This window comes from Oenanthe melanoleuca, chromosome 1A (assembly GCF_029582105.1).
Source record: "Oenanthe melanoleuca isolate GR-GAL-2019-014 chromosome 1A, OMel1.0, whole genome shotgun sequence".
NCBI classification, from domain to species: Eukaryota; Metazoa; Chordata; class Aves; order Passeriformes; family Muscicapidae; genus Oenanthe; species Oenanthe melanoleuca.
Window position 1 is genome coordinate 33,917,715 of NC_079334.1, and position 23,029 is coordinate 33,940,743.

Here is a 23,029-nt window from a genome sequence, read left to right on the forward strand (position 1 = left end):
TTCTGTGAAACAAAATGGATGTCTCTGTACATGCATGTCTCTACAAGATAGATTTCCAGTCTATGCAAGTTAAGTCCTGAAAACCCAAATGCAAGTTAAGAAGAAAGCCAATATATACAGAAATAGTAATGAATGCAGAACTTCTGTGTCATTGGACTTATGTAATGGCAGAAAATAATGAAATGTCTCTTCTGAATCTCATATTCTAGTTCTCAAAGAAACAATCTTCAGAGAATAACTTGAAGATTTCCAGCTATCCTCTGGTAATTATACATGAAGGTCATGATCTTCATTTAGTACTTTGTCTGAATTTCTCCAGTGATTAAGCCACAAAAAACACTATCACTAAGGCTTAAGATAATGCTTGAGAAATCTGATAAATACAATTAACTGAGATAACCCTGTAAAGCTATCCCATTGCTCTCTTCACTCAGCTGATGTGATACTGAATGCTAAACTTTTCATCTTTCTATACTCCACTTGTGCATCATCTTTTGATTAATTGATGAAAAGTTTAAACTATTTTCACAGGGGGCTCAAGCAGAAGAAATTCAGATCAAAAATCTGCACTAAAAGTCAATACTAGTAGTTTTTCATACCAATTTCTTTCTGTCCCTTTTCAGATTTTTCTGCAATTTCCATTATCCTGCCTACATGCATTACTTAAGGAGTGGGGCTCAGCTGCAATGTGAATTCATAATCAGAGGATATTTATAGTATGAACCTGGATAAACAGTTTGAAGTTTATTTTGCAGGAAAAATACCACTCTTTACTATCATGGGGTTTAGTTAATATTTCCAAGATACTCTGTTGAAAGATAACAGGTTATATAAATAGTAAATATTCTTGCTACATAACATCAGACCACAGATATTTCAGAGTTTTTAACTTACTGGGTGCTGAGAGCATCCTGTGTCACTTTATAACTTGATTTTTTTCATCTATCAATTTCATAACATTCTTCTAAAATTTGACATCAAAGCTTGAATTATAATTTTTGATACACCTTCCCATGCAAGCTGATTGTAGTGTCTCACAGACAGGGAAATAGTCCTAAATATTTTTTTTCAGCCACCAAAACATAAGAGAGAAGCTTAACTCTGAATGTTAGTCATACCTCACATGTAACAACTCTGTATATATGCTCTACACTTCCCACTTTCACCTCCCCTCTCCCACTTCCAAATAATTCAGGAATGGGCTGGACTGGAATGACTTGCAACTTGCAGTTTAAGGCCTGTAAAAACCTAAGATATGCATACTTAATATTTTAGATATACCCTTTTATGAACCTTTTTATGATTAAGCAGAACTAGGAGAGGCACCATTGTGCAGGGAAACAACACACTTCTCAAGCTAGCATGGGTTTAGCACTGAGACAGAGCTACCAGGTGCTACAAATGCATCAAACTGCATGAGCTTGGTATTCCTAGGCAAGAAGTGCTGCTGGGTCTGGGCAGAGGAGTCCATCTCTGGAATGTCAGCTGACACTACTCAACACCTGGACACAGGGAGGGGACTCACACTATTCACAAATGCAGGTGAGTGAGCTGCTCTCCTGTGGAAAGGGGCTGCTGCAGCATGTAATTGTAGCTGCTGAGGAGCTTGCAAAGCAACTGCTGTGCAGCAGCAAGGGAATGCCCAAATATGTTCAACTACTCCCCTATGGGTGATTTGTTGCTAGTGGAGAAACCAAAGCAATAAATGATGCAAAACATATTTTAAAACGCCCCATACGACTGAAAAAAAACAAACCCCAAACAAAAACCAAACAATAAAATAGAGGAAAAAAGTCACCTAGAACAACTTCTGGAGATAGAAATTAGTCAATGTAATTAACCTAAGGAAGATTAAAATTTTATAAAGTTATTCTTCTCATTGTAACTAGCTCTAAATACTGTCAATTGCAAGAAGAATCAGTAGAAACCTAAACTCCAAATTACATCTCCCTTACCCTAAGGCAATCTTTTGGTTTTCAAGTTTACCTCAAACAGTGCCAGGATAGAAATAATTTTCTAAGTTGTGCACTAGCTGAAAGTAAGCAAAATGACTCAAAATGATCAACTACAATAGCATAAAGACTCCCATAAAAGAGACACTCTTAGCTTGTCACCTTTTTTCAGCTTTCAAAATGTATACTGGCTGATTTCAAACATTTATAAGCAATTCACATAAAAAGGTGAAAAAGTATTTTCTAAAATAGTATGCAGTAGTAAAAAGCTGAAAATAATCACTCCTACTTTATTGCAGTAAAATTCTAATTCTTCTAGATCACAAAGTACTGAAATTTTCATGAACAATGACCAAGAACAGAGGCAATCAGAACTTTTTTCTAAAATATCAATACTCACCGTAGAGTAGAGAGAAGACGTGCTCGAGACAAGTGATAATGAGGACCCATGCACTTTAAGAAAAGGAAAATAACATGAAATATTGATGAAATCATAAAATTTCCCCCAAGTAGCTCAATAAGTAAACAAATTTTTAAAATGAGAACCCATTTTCCACAAAGAGCAATTATGAGTTATCAGTAGAGAATAGCTATTGATAGATTTCCCTGCATTTAGAAAGATTGTCCTATACAGAAAAAACATTTTCTGGTATGTGGGGCAGGTGAGTGAGCCAATGACATTTTGTATTATTATCAGCAAACCAAGCATCACCTTTGTTGCTTTGACAAAAAAATCACTTGATAATTACACTCTTCAGAGAAAGCAGTAATCAAGCTGTTTATACACCTGCCCAAAGCTGAGCAAATGACTTTAGTAAGAGGCTGTGCTTTGGGAAACAGTTCATATTCCATGGGGTGAGATCCCAGTGTCCCTCAGCAATGCTGCCCTGGGTAGTTGTGGTGCATGGAAAAGGGTAACTGTGAGGGGTAGTGCCATATTTCCCTTAATCCTCAGTGGAGTCAGCCTCAAGAACATTGAGTGAATGTTGCACTTTAAGAAATGGAGTTCCTGGCCTACCTGGAAATGGCAAATGAAGACTAAAACTGTAAAAAAAGGGTTTGATTAAAAAATTGTTTTAATAGCTACCTGTATGCAAAAAACAGACACTATAAGAGTACTTGGATTAGGGAAAAGGAATTTAAATCTAGTTTTGTCTTTATATGACCACTGACCATTGAAATGGAGTGGCTTCCAAAGTATGGTTGGTTTTCAGTCTCTGGTTTAAATGTCTCAGCCAAAGTGCATTCTGCATTCATACACAGTGGCTCTATGAATTACCTCACTTGCTTCACTTGAACCTTCCTCAGAGCTTCTACTTTAAAATACATTTGACCTTGTAACAGCATCATTTCATGCTAATCTCTAATGATTGTAAACTGCAGAAAACTGTTTATTACTGCTGCATTGACTTTCATTTACTCAGGGTGATCATGGTTATCCACTCCAGCTGGATATGAAACATAACCAATGAAAAAGCTCTCATCAAACCCACTGGTGACCCATTACTGAAATTCTACACTTAACACCTCTTTTTCTATGCATAATTGCTTTGTTTTCTCCATTATTTTTCCAGTGTTTCCTTTGATAATTCTGTTACTCAGAAAGGGTCTGTAGTCAGCTCTGTCCTTGAATTATGTGATATTCTTCTGTGCAGTCAGCCATCCTCTCTGTGCTGACAACTCACAGCTTGAATTGTCCTGCACCCTACTGCTAGTATTACATGCCCAGATGTCTGCCTGATATATCCTCTAAAATACAGTAAAAGGAATCAAAAAGTAGAAGTATTATTTGTTTTATCTAGGACTTTCCCCCCCATTTTATCTCATAACTGTGACCTTTGGGGCTAAGGCAAGACTTTTTTTATTTGCCTATTATAAAGATAATTTACATTGCCATCACTTAGCAGTAAACAAGATGAGTGCTATAGAAGGGATTTCATGGAATTTCAGTTGTCTATTTTTGTTTAATTAAAGGGTGCAAGAACTTTGGACTCATGAGAATTCTGCAAATAATCAGATTTACCAGAAATATTATTAAAAAAAAAATGTTACAGTGCATTTAATTAGGAGTTGTTTAATTAGGATAAAAAGAGCAAAACCCAAAACCAAACCAAAAAATATTCACCAAGTTCCAGATGTTGCAGATAGCATTAAAGAACGCAGACAGTAATAATCTGCATAAAATATTGAGGTCAGTTTAAATGATAGAATTTCAATATAGAAATTGACATGGTGTTTGCTGTAGGAGGCTGTAGGAAAGTGGGTAGATTAAATGTCTGCAAAAGCAAGGAGATGCTAAGTAGCACTGGTGTTTGGGGAGAAAAATGGAAGCACAAAAGTAAGACTAAGAAAACAGAGAAACTTAGTAGTCAAGGTATGTGCAGACATTTTGGATTTAGAGGAAAAAAGAATAATTTTCCAAGAATGGCTTCTTTTTCTCCAAAATTTCTGATAGAGGATTTGTACATGTACGAGATACTGGATGAAAGTAATACCTTCCATGTTTTAGGAAAAGGCAGGCTTGTGAGTCCAACTCAACAGGATTAATAAAAGCTTCAGAAAATCATTTAAGTTTCTATGGTGCAGAAGAAATATTTTTAAATTGTACTATGCTTTGGACATCTACTTTGAGAAATGTTTGCTGATTTAGGAGGTTGCTCAGTCTTACCTTCTTCCATGCTGTCCCTGAATGAACCTGAATGACTGATTGCTCGTGGTCTCTCTTCTAAGGACGTGGCACTGCCACACAGCTGGGAGTCATCGTAGAGATCAAAAGAAGTGTCCTGTGCAGGGATGCTGTTTGAGCGCATCATGCTGGGCCCAGGAAGGTTAAACTGGGATAGGTTGGTTGGACTCACTGGAATAAAAAGCTTTATTAGTGAAGCACATTTCCTTTAAGTGAATTTTGGTTCTGCACAAAATCGTAATGTAGAAGTAGCAATGTTAGGTGGACTTCATGCTGTTGAGAAAATGGAAGGCTTTTATTGCTGCATTTAAAGCTACAACAAAAAGGTGGAGGAGATGGCCTCAAAGGAGCTCGATGACATTAATCCTGTAAAACACTGGGTAGCACTAACACTGGTGTCTGAATACCCTTTGGCAACCCAAGAAGGAAAATCAATGAGGGAGATTCAAAAGTTAAAAAGGAATAAGAGGTCATAACTATTTTAAAAGCAGCACTTTTAATTAATCAGCATCTGTATTTTATTGTTATATACACCTGTATTACTGACTGCTGTTAAAACCAAAGTTCATTTACATATGCAAAACATTCATCCTTTGTTTTTTAGGAGCACCTACCAATATATTAAGTTAACTATTCATGTAGAGGCCTCAGTTGAATCTCATCCTAATAAACAGGTGTAGTCAGACATGGTTGAAATCAAGAACAGCAGTGATGAACCTACTTTAAGCTTTTGCAACATTCTTTTGCCAGTAAGAAGGAAAGCCTGGCTAAAGTGCTCCTGGACCACACAATCTCAATGCCTAGAAGAAAAATTGAACTTTCTAGCCAAATTCAGTCTCAGTATCTGGACTTTTATTTTAGAACATCCAAGATGTGTCCTAAGTTATAAACTACCAGAACAGCTGTGTTGTGAGAGCAAATTATTCCATAGGACTATGAAAACTGAAAAAAAGCAAAGGACAATAAAAAAATAGATTTTAAACCCCATTATCTTATTGCTCTCTATTGTGAGCTCACAAGAACTGTGAACAAAAAGAAAAGGAGATAATGGTAAACAGAAAATAATATAGTGAAAAAACACTGCTTACAAAGAGCTGTGTGTAAAACTATAGGAAGAAAATTCAAAGCAGTGGCTTGTTCGGTGAGGATCCAATTGCATTTTTAAAAGTAGCTTAGCTCAACTTCTTTTCCTCTATGTAATAAAGACTAATATGTGTATGTCTGATCAAATTTCTTTTGAGTGATCATAACATATAGATGCCATAAGCTGTCACAGAGTGATAGAAGTGTTAATGCTTCAAAGGATGGTACTAATTCCTCAGTAAGGGCTCACTGTGAACCTAGGAATGTGTCAAGTGCAGTGCAGATAAGTGTTTTTTATTCATAATTAAAGAATGTATTAAATTAATAAAAAAAAACCCCAAACAAACCAAACTTATGTTGGATTAATTTGAAACAAGATTCAGAAGAACCAAATCTAAACCTTGGTGTGTAATCAAATAAAACTGCAATGTGACTCAGATCACAAAATACGATTTTGTATTCAAGGTTAGGATTTGGATGACACCCAGTGCAGTTATAGCCAGGTCCACCCACTGAAACACATTGAAAAGGTCTGTCTCAAAGCAAACCTATATGTAGGAAAAATCCAATGTTTAGTTTCTGACCTTCACTAAAATCACTGGGAAGAATCCTACTGACTGTGAAACCTAAATCATGAAGAGCTTTGAACTAGAAGCCAATTTCCAGCTCTCCCTCAAAATTTATCACCTTGGTTAAGCCATAAAAATCTGTGCTTTTTTTCCTCTGTGCAAAGCAGGTGGTACCTTGACCCACTTCATTAACAACACTGTGAGTTTCCCATCACTAGTGAGGTAAAACAATATGGTGATGAAGATGTTGAAAATAAACTACCTAGTCTGGCAGGCTAAGAAATATGAACAGTGGAACTTCATGGTTCTATTACGGAGGGGAAGAAACAGTGAAGGGAAATGGCATTTACCCAGGTTGGAAAAGTGGTATTTTCCAGTTGCAGATGAAGACATAGCTGAAGGAGAAACAAGTGGGGATTGACTGCCAGTGTCTTGCAGGCCTCCAGTTGAATGGGAGCGTAGCCATTCCTTGCCTTCCTCCTGACTTGTCTGCCGGGATGATGGCGTGTATCTGAAAAACCACAGCTGGCATGCTCAAGACAATGACAAGGTGATGGTTTGGAAAGAAACAGCTGTCACACAAATACCCTTCACCAGTTAGATAGAACAAATCCCTAGGAAAACATCAGGTCTAGTCAAGTGGTTATCATCAGAGAGTTTAATTAGGTAAAATTTACCATTGGGTTACAACAGAAAACCTACAGGACTTGAACCCCCCTTACTCTTCATCCCCCCACCCAAAACAACATTCCCTTCTTTTGAAGAGACAAGATGACAAACCATAGCAGACAGACAACTGAGCTGACAGAAAAGGACTTCAAAGCTATAGGAAGTGCACAGGTTGATGCAAAAGCTTGGAAGCTGTATGGTTAGGATGGGGAGTTGACAGAATAGAAGCCAAGGAACGTTAGTAGCCACTTACAAAATGAAATCTGTATCATGTGGGCAACTGATTAGACAACAGTAGTGAAACAGATCAACAACTCTGAAAAATGACAGCTACCCATGGTCATACTCTCTGCCACACTGCTACCTGGCATTTTGTCCTGCCCAAAATTGAGGGGAGGGAAAGGGACAGGAAAAATAAACAACTAGCAGAAATAAGTTCTCTGGAAGGAAGAAGTTTGGCAATTAAATGATTAATCAACTGCTTCCTATGGTAAACCAATAAAACAAGAGCAGTCTGACATGTGGACTAAGAGGGAGAACTGGTAACTCACTGGTCCAGCCTTGGCTGAGCTGGAAGAAGGGAAATTCTGGCAATGATTAAATATTAAAATGTGCATACAGTGTGGGTCTTAATCAAGAGATTGTTTTCAGAAATGTCTGAAACAGTCTGCTTCATTCAGACAGTATCCTGCTGAGAAATGAACACCTCCTTTGCTACTGTCATGAGCCATCAGTGTTCCCCAAAACAGCAGAGCAGAAAGGGCTTTTGATATTCTGGCTTCAGGCTTGTGAGGCACAAGTGTTTCTGCTTAGAGAGAAGATTAAATGAACATGTAACTTCTTGTGTTGTGGTTGGGGTTTTGTACAATATTTTACAGCAGTAAACCATCTTGTCCTTATTAAATATTTACTTCCTTTCTCCTTTCAAAAAGACAGCTGTGATCTTTGCCTATAAATGTGGTAGAGAACAGAGTGGTTATCAGATTGGAAAGATGGCAAAACGAGAATTCAGGATCTGAGTTTTGGACTGGGATCCCTGCACATTAAACATTAAGTGTAATTGAGGGTTTTTTGTGTTTTTTTTGGGCTAACTGATTATTCTTATATGCCTATAAGCAGTTTTCCTACTTCACTTTCAGCTTTCAGGCACCATTACAGCTGAGCATCCACAAACCTCGATCATCCCATTGTATCCTCACAGAGCTCCCATTATGCCTTTAATGCCTTTTCCATTCTCTCCAAATCCAAAATGATTGGTTTGTGATGATGGGAAATTTGACTAAATTCTTATTAAGGTACAGCTAGTGCAGAAGGTCAGAAGGTACATTATAGTGACAATAGTTCAGCACTATCTTAAAATTTTATAAATAGATTTTCATAATTCATGAGATGTAACGGTGTAGTTTCAGTTATTGGAAAGCTGCAGAGTATCTGTGTACATGCACATTTGTCCTTGCTTGCCAAATCTTTTTCCTGGATTGGGGAGATGGGCTTCCATGCCTGATGAGACCAGCCAAGTTACCTAATGATCCGCTCTTTTAAGCATGGAGGAGAGAAAAGGGTGGATAAATTCTGTTTTCTGTGATGAAGACAGAATTTAGTGAAGAGTTAGTAGCAAAGTTGGACTCTGTGTATTGCTGGATAAGGACCAAGAAAACTGAATGGAGCAGCATTTTTGTAATACTTACAAACCCTGGATAGTAAAATTAGTATTTTCTAGTATCTGGAATTAGTATTTCTACCCTTTAGTAGCTCTCCAGTTCAAATTTCATGGGTGTTTGCATGAGTTCAGGTCAGATCCATCTCTAAAACCTTGCTTTTCTCCATAATGTTTTCAACAATTAGTCCTATTGAATTGTATAAATATCTTGTTCTGTCTTTTTCAGCACTCCAGGATTCAATGCCTTTTAAGATTCATTGCATAAAGAAATGATCCCTAATGACATTTACTTTCCATGGTATATATTGAAAGAAGATTTATTCCTTAGGCAGACATGGAAAGAAAAATTTCATTGTTAAAATTTACATTTTCTGGTTTGAATTGAAATTCCAAGAACTCTATTGTAAACAGGATCAACAAAAGGAGAAAGAAAAATAAAAGCAGTGTAGAAAAGGTTACAGGAAAATAGAGAAGCAGCAGTCATGCTCAAAAAAAAAAAAAATATACCTTAATCCCTTTTTGGGTAGTGTATTTCTGTCAAGCTGCATGCTGTTAAAACAAAAAAAATCCCTAAGGACATACAGTAAACAGGACTATTCAGCATTACAAATTTTAAAGCTCTAGGTCTGTGTGCATAAGAGAAGGTCATTTAATGCTTTTTAATAAAAACTTTCATGATAAATCCTTTACTCATTGGAGGGAACAATAGGACAAGGACTGCTGCACACTCATTTTTCATCTAGACATGCTCTGGGCTGGGTCAATAGTAATTTGGAGACTGTCCAAGTCAGAAACAAGTGCTTCTTTACCATTTCTAACCTTTCTACAGCTTTGCTCTGCAATCTGTGTGAGAATCATATGGTCACAGTAGGAATCTTTATTTTTCACAGTTGCATATGATAAGGCAATAGATTTCCAAAAGGAATGAAGGTTGTGGCACCTGCTAAGAGGCAGCATGGCCTTGCCAGAAGCCAAATGACAGCCCTGCATGTAGAAATATGTCCTAAAGATTCAGACCCTTGGCTTTCTGTTGAGGGCTCACATAGTAAGGCTATGGTGGGGACAATGAAAAGTGGCACCAGAGTGATGTTGTTTCATTTTCTTGCACTCACAGTGTCAGAGTGGCAGATCACCCAAAATATATGGGTGGAATTTTCCTCACTGAAATCACATCACTAGAAGGGCACCCACTAGCCCTCCTTCCAAGTGTCATTTGAGCATTTCACCATAAAGTCTTGGCAAATTGGTCTCTGGTTGGTGTGGGTTGACCTAGTTATCATCGAGTAAGTATTGCAAAGTTTTCTCCCTTTAGAACATAGATTAGTATCAACATACAGATTAAATGGCAAAATGGCTTTTGAAATCCTCTGTATTACATATCATAATCACACCTCTGAGAGCAGCAATAACTTAGGACCCTTGCTACCCAAGAAATACCCTTATTAAAGGTGTTTCCTGTTGTGTTGGGGGTGATGATACTGCCATGAATCCTTGATGCAAGTAGATAAAGGCATGGACAATGTATTACTATCAGAGCTTGGATGAATGGAAGCCAACTACTCTTACCAACAGGAAATTTTACAGACAATTTTACTAGTTTAATAAAGGGCCTTGTAAAAATCAGCAGTATTTCAGTATTTCAGCCCAGTTATCACGGTCCATGGGAGAGTCTGACAGAGGACTGTATTTTCAGCATTTTGCTCCCAACATATCTAACAAGACCCAGAAGGGCTGGCAAAAAGACAACATAAATTTGAATTAATGATTCACTTTTTTTTTCTTCGCAGAGAAAAACGGGGCCTTGATGTTCCTTTATTTACCCTTATGCACCTCTAAATTTCAAGATGAATAAAGATCATAACACCAGTTTCTTATGCAAACACTTAAAAGTCCAAATGAACAATGTATTTTCCAATATTACTTAGAGATATATGTATTTCAAAGTAATCCATAGCACATTAGCTAAAAAAAAAAAGGAGTCAGTGTTCCTTTGAACCAATCACCAAGCCAAAAGGTATGCCAGTTGTATAAGTAAGTTAAGAGTGACCACAGGATTTTCCATAAATCTTTTGAATTCAGAATATTAAATGAAATAGGGAGGAATATTCCCCAACATAAATAAAGAATTGCTGCAACTGCATTAAAATGCCTGTAGCAAATGTTCATTGTGTTTTTTAAAAATAATAAAGCTTACAAAGATGCTCCTAGATTTCAGATAATTGTATGAAACCATTAGGCATGGTAACTATTACTTCAGATCAATAACTGCCCTTATCTTTTTAATATCTGAAATAATTCATCCACCAAAAGCTGGGTTCATTTCTTCCACAGAAATTGGGCTTTTGGTAAATAGAACTGACTTTACCTCACATCTCTAAAGTTGATAATGATAATAAAGACAGTCCTTTCCTGAAAGAAGCAATGCATACATGAACAAAAACCAATAAAAAGTGAGTATGAGAGTATCATAGTATTCCTCATGTTTTTCTTTGCTATGTAAATTGGGAAAAGCAATCTTGCAGAAAGAGGACTGAGGACGTAGGCTGAAGTTATCAAGCCCACTGTACCTCATTCTCTTCTGTTTATTTTACACTGCTGAAACTCACTGCAATTTCTATGATAGAAATTACAGGAAGCCTTACATTCCTCTTTTTCCTACTTGCCCTTGGTGATGAGGTTATCTTGGGAAAAGGCCAAAATAGCATATCCTTGAACTACATCTAACTCTTTCAGAGCTGTTAGGGAATAAAACAAGTGATTGCAATCTAAGAAACAACTGGAGAGCTCCATGATGGGCTCAGCCAAGGTGATATGGGCCTTACAAATTAGTTTCTACAAAAGGCTAGGCATAGAAGAAAATCTGATTGATGATGCACTGTTTCACACCTTAAAACCACAACTGTCAATTATGATAATTTAAAATAATGGAAATTCTTGAAGGGCTTAAGTGGATTTTGATGCACTTTCATAGGACTGAAAACTAAGCATCCCTTTAAAGCAAAACAGAGAAAGCCAGTTATGTAACTAAAAACAACTTCTACTCTGCTAATCTTAAAATGCAGCTATTACTGCTGATTAGAACATTGTTTATTTCTATATTTCTACAATCTTATGCTTTCCTTGCTGTGTCCTTTGGATCAAGCAGAAGAAAGCTACAAATAAGCAATGCTCAACAGCAATTAAGGGTTTGAAAGAACTACTGGTGATGTGTCCACCTGGAAAATTTTACAACTAAAGCAGTAATATTTACAATGAACCCCAGAAGATGTTTTTATTTTAGAGTATAAGTACCTGCATGATTTTTTTCTAATCCCTCTAAATTGTTGTAAGGTAAAAGAAAAGTGTCCTCCCATAGAGGGAGCTACACTGCTATGACACTACAATTAGACTTTTTAAAATACTGCTAGTGCAAAACCAGCAAAAAGCCTGAGAGAGATGCAAAATCTACTTTCCTTCTGAAAAAGAAAATATTTTGCTTGCTTCTACTGAGTCTATTTTCAGTTGATAAAATCTCACTGAATGATGCAGAATTTGGCTGGAGTAAACTTTGACACTTCACTCCAGGAGTTGTCAGGCAGCTCTGTGCTGGTGCTGTACCATCACTCAGTGGGCAACATCTGATCATCCCTGGAGGGATAGGTGGGCAAATATAGCAGAGACCTTGCAGATTTGCTGAAAGGTGACTCTATTTTTGGAGGCAGTCAAGGGCTACTCAACTTCACAGAAAATGTACATGTACCCAGTGTTTTCTTTCCAGCTGTTCTTTCCTAAAACTTGATGTCCCAAAGTCTCAGGTTAAAGCCTAATGGTAAGAAGTATAATAGGAGAGCTACTTTCTAAGACTTATATGCAATACTTTCATTTTCAAAATGCAATGGTACTGCAACTCTGTACAGACGTTCTGTAAATTAGCCTCACTATTTTCCATTTTCTATCTATGCAAATATATCCTGTCCCATTCTATTCCTTCAGACTAATAAGCAGCTGATCACTCATCTTCAATAACTCCTTACCAACTATTCAAGCACCTATATTTTCCCCATTTCCTTATGAGAGTGTTATCAGCAATAGAAGTTAAAGCTTGAGTAAATACAGGATTTTTATTTCATTTATTTACTATTTTTCTTCTATTCAGAGAGCATGTTTTCCAGCAAATTAATTAAATTAGTCTTTATCATTTAAAAGGCTGTTAATCACTTATCCCATGTTGTCTGCTACTTAACCTATTTTGTTTAACATCTTCTCTATTTTTCCAGGTAAACTGGCCATCATGTAATCCCCTCGCCCTCCATTCCATCTCTCCCCCTCACTCCTTCCTCAGCACAGACCCTTTGAAAACTTTTCTCCAGTTCTAATGACTGCAGGATTTTCAGGCTGTGTCTGAAGCAGGGAAGTGAAAAGTTCATCAGGACCAGTAAACCGAATGTATCTTTAACCTTTTCACTTCCTCTTAGTATGCTTGCCATCACTGATATCCATCAAATTACAGCTAATGCTTCAGTGAAACAAATCCATATATTTTATGTCATCTATCATTAGCTCTCTCCTCTCTTTCAGTTTTTCCTGCAGTTTCTCTGCATAGACTTTATGTTGCTTTCTAGTTGTACCTCATCGTGCACTTTGGTCTGATTTTGTCCCTATATTATATTAGAACATCTGATTATAAGGACTGCTGATTCAGTCTTTTGCAAGCTCTAGGGTGACTGAAGAAAAAGAAAAAAACCTCCTTTCAGATAATTTTTTATGCTATGCCATGCTATAATTACTATAGTCAAAGGCATTCCAAATAAGAGATTACAAAGAAAAAAGGACATAATCTGCTGCCAAACATATCTGCCTCCAACGTTGTAAATCAATGCTTTTGTTGTGAAAAAATACTTTGCTACATGTAAGTTTTAATGTACAAAAGAGTTTAGAAACTCAGCACTTGTATAGACCTTTCAGAAAAATCAAACTGCTAAAACCCTGTTGGGGCTATAATTCAAGAAATGACACCATTTACTCTAGGTACATATATTTGTTTGAGGCCAGATCAACATGAACAATGGCTCTCTCTGGACTCAATCATAATATACACACATGGACAAATCTGAAACTTAAAAATATTGCCAATGGCAAAGTATTTGGAACCACTGAAATTAAGTCACTGAACAAATACATAAAGTATTAGCAGTGGGGGTTGCTCAGGAACTTCTGCCAAGCCATTATTTTTGAAATGTGATGTTTAAGATCCTGCATATATTTTTTGGCATAAATTCATACTCGTCCACATCACTCTATTGACCTCACCATCTGTATATGTGGCAGTGGAGGATTCTGTAAGCTTGGTATTAATAATTGACCTTTTAAGAAATATTGTCACATTCAGTTCATAGTACACAAATTCAAATTCCTATTTAAAAATTAAAGGCATGGTGCAAACTACAAATTGCTCGTGAATTTATAATTACTGTATTTTTAACAATACTAGGTACTGTTAGAGTACATTATATTTTTTATAATTATTAAAACATAGAATTAATCAATATATAATAGTAGTATAATTTGCAATTATAATAATAAGAGGTGTGATTTTTAGCTGATATAATAATACTTATGAATGCAACATAAGAAAATTAAATTGATTAAAAGTTTGCATCTAGATTGCTCAAGGTTTTGATTACGAGATTTTTTTTTAATGCTGGTTCACTGAAAGTCAATTCCTTCTATGCAAAGGATGGGTATCAAAAAATCTCTGAGTTTACATAAAGGGCAAAAAAAGTTGATGTTGTATGTAAAAGGCCTTTTCTCCTTAAAATATTTCTGCTGTTAAACAACTAAGTTTAAAATATATCTGACTGATTCAGTAAAATTTTCTTTTTTGAATCAAAGGCTAATGAAATATTTAATGTTGATTTTATAGTCCCCATGTGAGATGAGTTTCACTGTCAAATCCTGAAAATTTTCATGAGAAGCTCAAGTAACTTAGTGCCTCATAAAGATAATTTTTTTCTCTCCCGCAAAAGTCAAATAAATGTTTCACCAAAAAAAAAAAAAAAAAAAAAGAAGTTTTAAAATAATATTAAGAAAAAATATTAAGAAAAAATATTAAGAAAAATATTCAGAAAAAATATTTAGAAAAATATTAAGAAAAATATTAAGAAAAATATTAAGAAAAATATTAAGAAAAAAATTAAGAAAAATCTTGGTTCAACTGTGTCAGGCTGATTGCACCTTTTATAATGTAACTTGTGTGGTAAAATATCTGCATATCAAAAAATTCTTTAATAGAGCAAACACACAGAAAAAGGTTTTTTTTGTCTCTTTGCCTGTTCTGGGCACTTGCCAGGACTGACCATGCAGCAAGGATCTCATCTTGTAAACTTTCTCCCTACCAGGGAAACTGCACTTCAGTAAGGATCTGTGTAATGATTACCATGCAAGAAGTAGCTTGTCAAGACTGAGTATTTTAAGTAAGATTGGTCAGCTGAAGACCAGGACACAGCAGCTCTGCCTGTGCTTTCAGCTGATGGGAGGAGAAAAGCTGGGGTCCCACAGCTGGAGGTTTGCTTGCTTTGGAACTACCAAATACTGGGACAGCAGGTGGATCCAGCATGCAGGAATCATTATGTACCTGTTGGCTGTTTACACTTGCTGTTAATTAAATGATTTCCACTCTTTTCTCTCCTTGTCTCCAGAACAAGGGAACCAAAAAAATTTCTCAAGATAGAAAAAGTGCTTGTAAAACCTTAAAAGGCAGTTGATTCCACATTACAATGCCTTTCAGCTCTCTTTTCTTCCTTCCTTTTTTAACATAAAGGACTAAGCTGCTAATTAAACAGTGTCCCTTCAGCAAAACAGGGGGAGGGTTTATATTTTTGGCTCCTGTCCTTTTGCCTCTCGCTTATTTTGTGGTCACTATATCTATAGGCAAGCTCACCTTTCCGAAAGAGTAGATCTGACGCTGCCAGTCCTCATGAGCAGGCTCTGAACCTCCTGAGTGCTTGTAGTCAGTCCAGAGAGAGAGCCATGATGGCTCAGAGGAAGGTCAATGGACTCGGAACTGGTGTGAAGGCTAGTCATGGACTGGTAACTTGGTGTGTCCTTACTGCCCGCTGAAGAGCTGCTCAGGTTTGCAGCCCACACAAGAGCACCTGATGTGAAAGAGTGCACTGAGGCAGGACTGGAAGCCAGGGAGTGACTTAAGCTTACAACATCTGCATTTAAGTCCGAAGGTTTACTGAAGAGGGGGCTGCTGCTACCACTTTGCCCACCTGCACTGCCCATGCTGCCTGTGCCCGAGGATGGCGATTCCAGGCTGCCTTGCCGTGCCAATGTGGTACTAGGGCTGGGCATTGCCGATGTGGGTTTCACACCTTCAGAACTGGGTGCAGAGGCAGCTTTACCACTTGCCTTGGCACCAAACAACCTAAATGTAAAACAAATAGCTTTAGAGAAACTGATAGCCACATTAAACATTCATGGCGCAACATCCTAAGAGCCAAACTACACATTTTTAATTACTGCTAGGAAAATCACGCCTGCCTACTTGATCAATTGCAGAGAAAATTTAAATTCACTTAACCATTCACAATAATCATGGTTTGTTTCTTTAGCAACCGTTCTTATTCACTCCTAGTCAGATTTGCTCTTTGCACAGAGACCCTCCCAGAGAGAGGTAAAATAATCACATTTTTGTCTTATTAGTGCATAAACAGATTACACTTTCACCCAAATTCAGTAATTAGGCATTCCCAAGTCATTAGCTTTTAAACTCCTCACTTCTCAAATCTGCTTAAATGATTGCAACGAACACTTGCAAAATCCTTCATAGTTTAATAAACATCTAAGTATTTGTGTAAAATTCCCCTCTCGTTGTTTTTCTGCACAGATGGTCATGTGGTCACCAGTCATGTTGTAACCACTCAGACAGAATAAACTGCACCATGGCTAAATTGGCACAGTTTGTCTCCAAGGGCACGAATGATAAAAGTGTATTTCACATATTACAGTCTAGCAATTCTAGATACGACAATTCTACGGTGATGATGAAAAAATAAACTGCAAGTCCTCTAAAATTTGAACTAAAAGATCATGTGATGTTTTAATGGATTTCTGGAAATATTTTAAGCTGTAGTTAATGTACAGCTTATAAATTAAAGGTAAATATATGCAAAACTTATCATGATGCAAAGTAAGAATGTCTAATAACATATGAATCCGTTTTACATTTTTGCCAAGCCCACAAAACTAAGCTGCACCTCCCCAGCTTCTTGGAGATGCTGTTTTGGTAAGTAGGCACAAGAGGGCACTATTGGCTTTTTCTCCAGCAGAGCAAGTGCTCCATCCCGATTCATGGAGCATTTATCCGGATTTATACTTCCAGAAATGTTACAATAGAGCATTTACAATTTTGCCAATGTTTGTGTCAAAAAATGTAACAAAGCTGCTAAGATAATGAATGAAGCGTTTGTAGCTGGAGCTGCCAACAACGTGAAAGCGAATCTAACTATAATTTGAAGAGCTCTTCAGTTCTCCATGCACAATATGGCAATGCCTGTTCCATTAAGAGAATGTGCCTGAACATAGTGTCCTTCTTCCCTCTGGGGGTTTACCACAGTATTGAGAAGAAACTGCACATGTGGCTGAACTCAGAATCACAGAATATCTTGACAGGAAGGGACCCATAAGGATCAGTGAGTCCACTTCTAAGCTTCAAGCTTTGGTTGTGGGGATGTACCTAGAAGCTTAAAGCTCAAGGATCAGCAGACATTTCAGGTCTAGTAAGGTCTTCAGATATCAAAGAAAATGATTATTTTGTATGAAAAAAAATATTGCCCTTTTCTTTTCCTGTACTTGATTCGTTTGTGGCAAAATATTCCCTGACAAGGCTTTTTGGACACTGCTTCAACATATTGAAAATCCTTGCTTTATAACATTGCAACTTCAGGGAATGATGGAAATGCACTAACCTTCGAAACGTGGGGGAAGCGATATCTGGGTATTTGGATCCTGGCTGTCTAAGTCCTGGTGTGCCAGAGGCGCTTGCCGAAGTCGGGCTGGATTTAGGGGAGCTGGACAGCGAGACGCTTTCAGAATCCGACACGGCCACTTTCTCTTTCTCCTTGTCCGTCTGGTTGATGGTGACAGGGCTGGACCTCCCGGAGCCGATCTTGCTGGGCTCTCTCAGTTTGGTGGCAGCAGCGCCCGCAGACTTGCTGCTGACGTTGGAGTCGATGCTGCTGGTGCTGGAGCGGTGGCCGCCCCTGCCCGGGATGCCGCTGCCGCTGGATTTCGACGGGCGAGGCAGGCTGCGGTACTGCAGGGTTGTCTTGGAGCTCACGTGCAGGACGCCGTCATCCTGGTTTTGGGAGCCGTCTAAGCTCGTCTTCCTCCCTGCGTTGGACTTCCCGCCCATGGCTGAAGATTTTGGCAGTTTTCCTAGTGTTGCTGACCCGCTGGTGATGGTCGCTCCACTTGTGGTGATTATGGTGGAAGATCCCAACCCGGATTTCTTGAATCCAAACGACCCTGTAGCAGTTGATCTCCCAATGCCAGAGGGAGGCTTTTTCCCTTCATCACCGCTGCTTTTTCCTGCATCGGATGGAGATCGCTGTATGGAGGCTCCTTTCAGGGGAGTTTTCACTTTTTCTGAAGCTTTTGCGTCATCGGTTTTTCCTAAGTAAAAGTATATTTGAAAAGATCACTTGTGTTTAAGCTGCAGTTCTTAAAATGCAATTTCAACACTATTTGATTAGAATTTCAAAACGAAAAAATACAAAATAGAAGGGTTTGGTCTTTAGTATCCCATCTGTAGCAGGTATGACACATTACAGATAAGCTTAAAGTATTAAAAGCTTGACATTCCTGTGATGACTTCCAGTATCATATATATGTGGAAAATATAGTTGTAGTACATAATCTTGAATGAACTATAAGGAATTTTGACTATTTTTTTTTCTGTTAACAGTATTTCTGTATGAAAGAAATAATACTTGAAAATAAAACACTACATGTAATAAACATTTCCTGAAGTATGACATCAATTATGCATGTAGAAATTAGTGGTATTTATAGAGTTCTTTGGTTTTCACTGATTACATCTTTTTAGTTTGTGACTAAGTTTGTTCTGGTTTTAGTTATACAAAATTATCAGGGAGAGATTATATTATGGAATGAATCGTCTTTATCTGTAACAATATCAATTACACAAGTTAATTGGTCTTTGTCATATCCTTGATGTCTTCTCAAGATTTTTTGACTTTTTGAGAGGTTTCCTTCAGTCCTGTGTAGGCTTGTGACTACATAACATATATTTCTATGTTTCTCCCATATTTTCTAAAACTTTATTCTAATGTGCGGAAAGGTCAAAGTAAGATGTTCTGCTATGTCAGAAACTACCCTCTTCCTATTTTACATATATATATATATATATATATATATATATATAAATATAATATCCATCAGTTATTTTAAGAGCACTGTAATCTGAACTATGGAAGTTTCTTACCTGGGGTCTTGAGTGCACTTGTTCCTGCTTTGTGCCTGGACTGAGCTGCTCCTACTTGTGCAGTCATGCCTCTCCTCCAAGACCCAGTCTGTGATACAGAGAGAGTTGTTTTCTGCCCCCCCTTCTCTGACTCTTCAGGCAGCCCCGAGGGAAGGCCCTTCCACTTGCCACTGCTGTCTACACTGCTGTCAAAGTCTTCCTCTGGCTTCTTCAGCTCTTCAGTGCTGCCCCAAGTTTCACTGTCTGTCACCGAGCGCTTCTCTGAGTCTGTCTTCAGCTACAAGAGATTCACGTGAGAAATGGTCAGTCCCAGCATCTCCATTATGTGGTGATTTCTTAAATCATAGTAGGGGAGGAGAATTTGGTCTATTTGCAGAAAGGGCCACAGAAACTTTCCTTCAAAAACATTCGTATCCTAATTCAAAAGTTTAAAAACATACAAAATATAGCCATTTGGGGCTATAGACATTTCTCTTTCATTTTCAAAAGATTTAATCCCTTTCCTTTATAGATAAATTATAATGAAGTGAAAAAGCAATTCACTTTAATCATCAGTGGTGATACCCTATTGCTCCTCAATTGAGTCTGAATTTCAGAAGTGAATTATAGTGCTGAGAGGTTTTAATAAAAGCTTGGGTGAGTAAATTGCTGAACATACTATTAAAATCAGCTCAGTGTAGCTTCCTACCTTTTCCTATCCAAGACTTCCAGTGACAAGATTAGGAATATTTCTCGAGCAGAATGGAGTATGGTGTACCACCAGTGAACAAGGATAGCATCTTCCCCAAAAATATTTGTGCTACAGCTTTTGGCTTTCCTCCACAGAAATGAATTGTTTCCAACAAGAAACTCTCTCTAGCTATATCAGCTAATAGAGCAGAAGAGAGGCTTGTGCCTCTCTTCTCATCTGTGGTGTGAAGGCAACCAGCTGAGCTCATGCTCCCTCTGAAACTCAGACCCATGTGAGGATGCCCCAGTGAGGACCTATCCCCCCAGTGGCACCTGCCTTCCCCGAGGCATGCTGATAAGGGAGTGCTGAGGGAGCAGCCCAACAAGACAAGGTAGAAGCTGTGAAAGTGGCTTAAGTAGAAACAGAGACTGACCCTACCCTCTGTGTTTGACAAGACTGGTGTTTGTGCTGACAGGCTGCTCGGTGTAACTCTCCCTTCTGTGTTTTTCTGCAGATTTCTGACCTCACTCTGAAGCCTTATTTACACATCACCCTCTCACCACCCCTGCTTGCCTCTGCCCCTCTTTAACAGCAAAAATATGGTGCTGCTCTCAGGTATCACCAGCCTAAGAGGGGCTGCAAAATGGGTTGCATTGAGGGACAGGCTATTTATTATTCTGTGCTGTCACAGCTCCTTCACCACAGAGACCCCTCTGTGGCTGTTTCCTAGCCACTGCTGTCATAAGTAGGATTAATACTGATTAGATGACCGACATAATAACCAGTTCCTGTTTACATATTTGTCAGCTGAGGTGTACAAAAAGCAACAGCTCCCTGCATTTCCATAATTACGTATGTGCTTTGGACATGATAGCACAGATTATGGGTAAGGATTAATGGGAAAAAAGCCCAAGCAGATATCTACAAAAATATTGCAGGGTCCTTCAAAATAGAGTTTTCATTAAAGTTATTGTTACAACATGCATAACATGTAACAACATGCTTACAGACATTTTACCATAAATGAATGACTGTAAACATTTAGTCATATGTTTTTAAAGTAAACTGCATAATTTAAAAAAACAAACGAGTAGTACAATACTTTCTAAAAGCCTCTCTTCACCATTATAATATTTTTAATAAGAAAACAACAATAAAATATGCAATTTTTGTCTCAGTCCTTACTGCTCCAATCACCTATTAAGACCTGGAAAAAAGCCAGCAAAATGAGTATTCCATTCATTTTAGCTTCTGACTGAGATTCCCTGCTAGCATGGAATACAGCAAGTTCCACTTAATGTGCCTAGTAAAGGCATACCTGATAAAGATCTTTTCCTAGTCTTCATAATATAAAGAAACTCAGGAATTGAAGTAAAATTTGAACATTCACTGAGTCTTTGTCTATCGCTGAACAATTAGCAAATAAAACAGAGGCTTATTATAGAGCAGCTAGAACATGAGATAATCCAAACGAAAACAAAACCACAAGGAGTTAAATAATCAGCCTGAGATTTCCCAACCCTGATGACAAGTAAGGCAGAACTAGCTGGCCATCATTGTTGATGTGAAAGGGAAGAGGCTGATCTCCAGTTAGCAATCATGGAAGTCCCTGATGGAGTGGGAAAGGCAATGTAAGGGCTGAAGAATGTTGGCATTTGAGTGAATATCTTTGCATGAATAAGCATTGGTCTGAGATCTGTCCTGTTGGAGATTAAAGTAACTGTATTTCCCTATTGTCTGGGGGAAATGTGTTTTTCTCTTGCTCACAGAGTCTGCTGCAGACTACATTGACAAAACAGACCTCTGAATTGCAGACACTGACTGCCTGCAGGAGTCTAAATGGAATCAGAAGTGTCACTCTTGTGTCCTGAATACTTGACATCAAATCACTGGAGGCAGCCACTCTTCCTCTGTGCTGAGTGTTCAGTCTCAAAGTTCCCTGCTTGTAAACAGATGACATGGCAGAGAATACTCCCTATTGAGACAAACTTTTCTGGTTTTATTTCATTTTTGGAAGGAACCAAGTCCTGCAAGGATTCTGTATTGACTTCTCTATCACTTGCAATTTTGAAGGGAGCTGGGAAGAAATGCTTGGACACTTGCCACAAGAGCTTTGCATACACAGACACGCACATATATATATATTATGTATCTAGTTTGTGGCTGTATGCTATTAAACTCCATTTTGATACTAAACATTGTTAGTTTGCATTGACACTTTCATCCCTGGACCTAAGTGGGGAGAAGACAATCTCTGCCATTTGAAAGGACAGTGCAGCCTGCATATTTCTTCCCTAATGTGTTTCAGCTCATAAAAAGAAAAAAAAAAATATTTTTTATTGTGCAACCTGTTGAAAGAGATACCCAAATGAGCTGGAGTGAGTAAAAATCCACGATCACAGAGCCAATCACATTGTGGTTTTTTTTGTGTTAGGGTGCACCAGTGTGGGCTCCCCCAGGGTGGGCAGATCTGGGTCTCACCAGCCAGCATCTTCAGCAGTGATGCATGCCCTGGGAGCAGGGAATTTGGAAAGTCAGCTCACAGCCCAAGGTTGGGTCAATGGAGTCTATGGATTCTTGCATTCTGGTGTAATAGAGGATTTTGTAAGATATAAATACTTCATTTGTTTAGAGGCATAGCTATCAATGCTTGGGGGGTGTTGCAAAAAGTGGCAACAAAGCTACTCACCTGGGCATGAGTGTTCTTCCTTGAAGAGGCTGTTATGTTGGAATAAGAGCTGACAGATGAGGTGGTGTTCAAATCATCTGTGCTGAGGTTGTCAAGAGTGTCACTGAGGCCACTGCTAACCGAGCTGCTGTCATCCCAGCTGCAGAGAAAGGAGCACATCTCCTTTACATACCGTGTCTCAACAGGCAGAAAGCATCTCAAAATCAATAGGTGAGATTACTTATTTTTCAAGTGATTTACCAGAAACTTTCCAGTCCTATTTCCTAAGGAACAATGAATATTGTTCTTCAGACTTTTAAATTAATTATTCACTCGCAGTCAAGAGGTTGCTTGTTCAATTAATGAAAGAAAGATGCAGGTGTCCTTGAAAAATTAACAGCAGGTCTAAGTGTAAGTCATTAAAACAGTTCGTTTCATGCTTCACTGCAATCACATTCAGTACCCTGGCAGGGAAATCCATTAAGCTTACCTGATATGGCTAGACAAAATATTATTAATATATTGGAGAAGACCTGATGAATTGCCAGGCTGAAAAAAAAAAAAAAAAAAAAAAAGACCATTT

General features: G+C 38.0%; 1 protein-coding gene across 5 annotated transcripts in view; it reads right to left on the reverse strand.

The window, feature by feature from the left end:
• Positions 1–23,029, reverse strand: part of NAV3 (neuron navigator 3) — a 248,387-nt gene that overhangs the window by 41,130 nt on the left and 184,228 nt on the right. For 4 of the 5 annotated variants that reach the window (XM_056516356.1, XM_056516355.1, XM_056516353.1 and 1 more), the window contains 8 exons: positions 22,468–22,606; positions 19,109–19,385; positions 17,571–18,276; positions 15,539–16,027; positions 9,127–9,168; positions 6,641–6,801; positions 4,621–4,809; positions 2,353–2,405 (listed from right to left, as the gene is read on the reverse strand). In XM_056516356.1, the coding sequence (XP_056372331.1) occupies positions 2,353–2,405; positions 4,621–4,809; positions 6,641–6,801; positions 9,127–9,168; positions 15,539–16,027; positions 17,571–18,276; positions 19,109–19,385; positions 22,468–22,606 (2,056 nt within the window). The remainder of the gene's footprint in view (positions 1–2,352; positions 2,406–4,620; positions 4,810–6,640; positions 6,802–9,126; positions 9,169–15,538; positions 16,028–17,570; positions 18,277–19,108; positions 19,386–22,467; positions 22,607–23,029) is intronic. The other variant, XM_056516357.1, reaches the window with a different exon arrangement.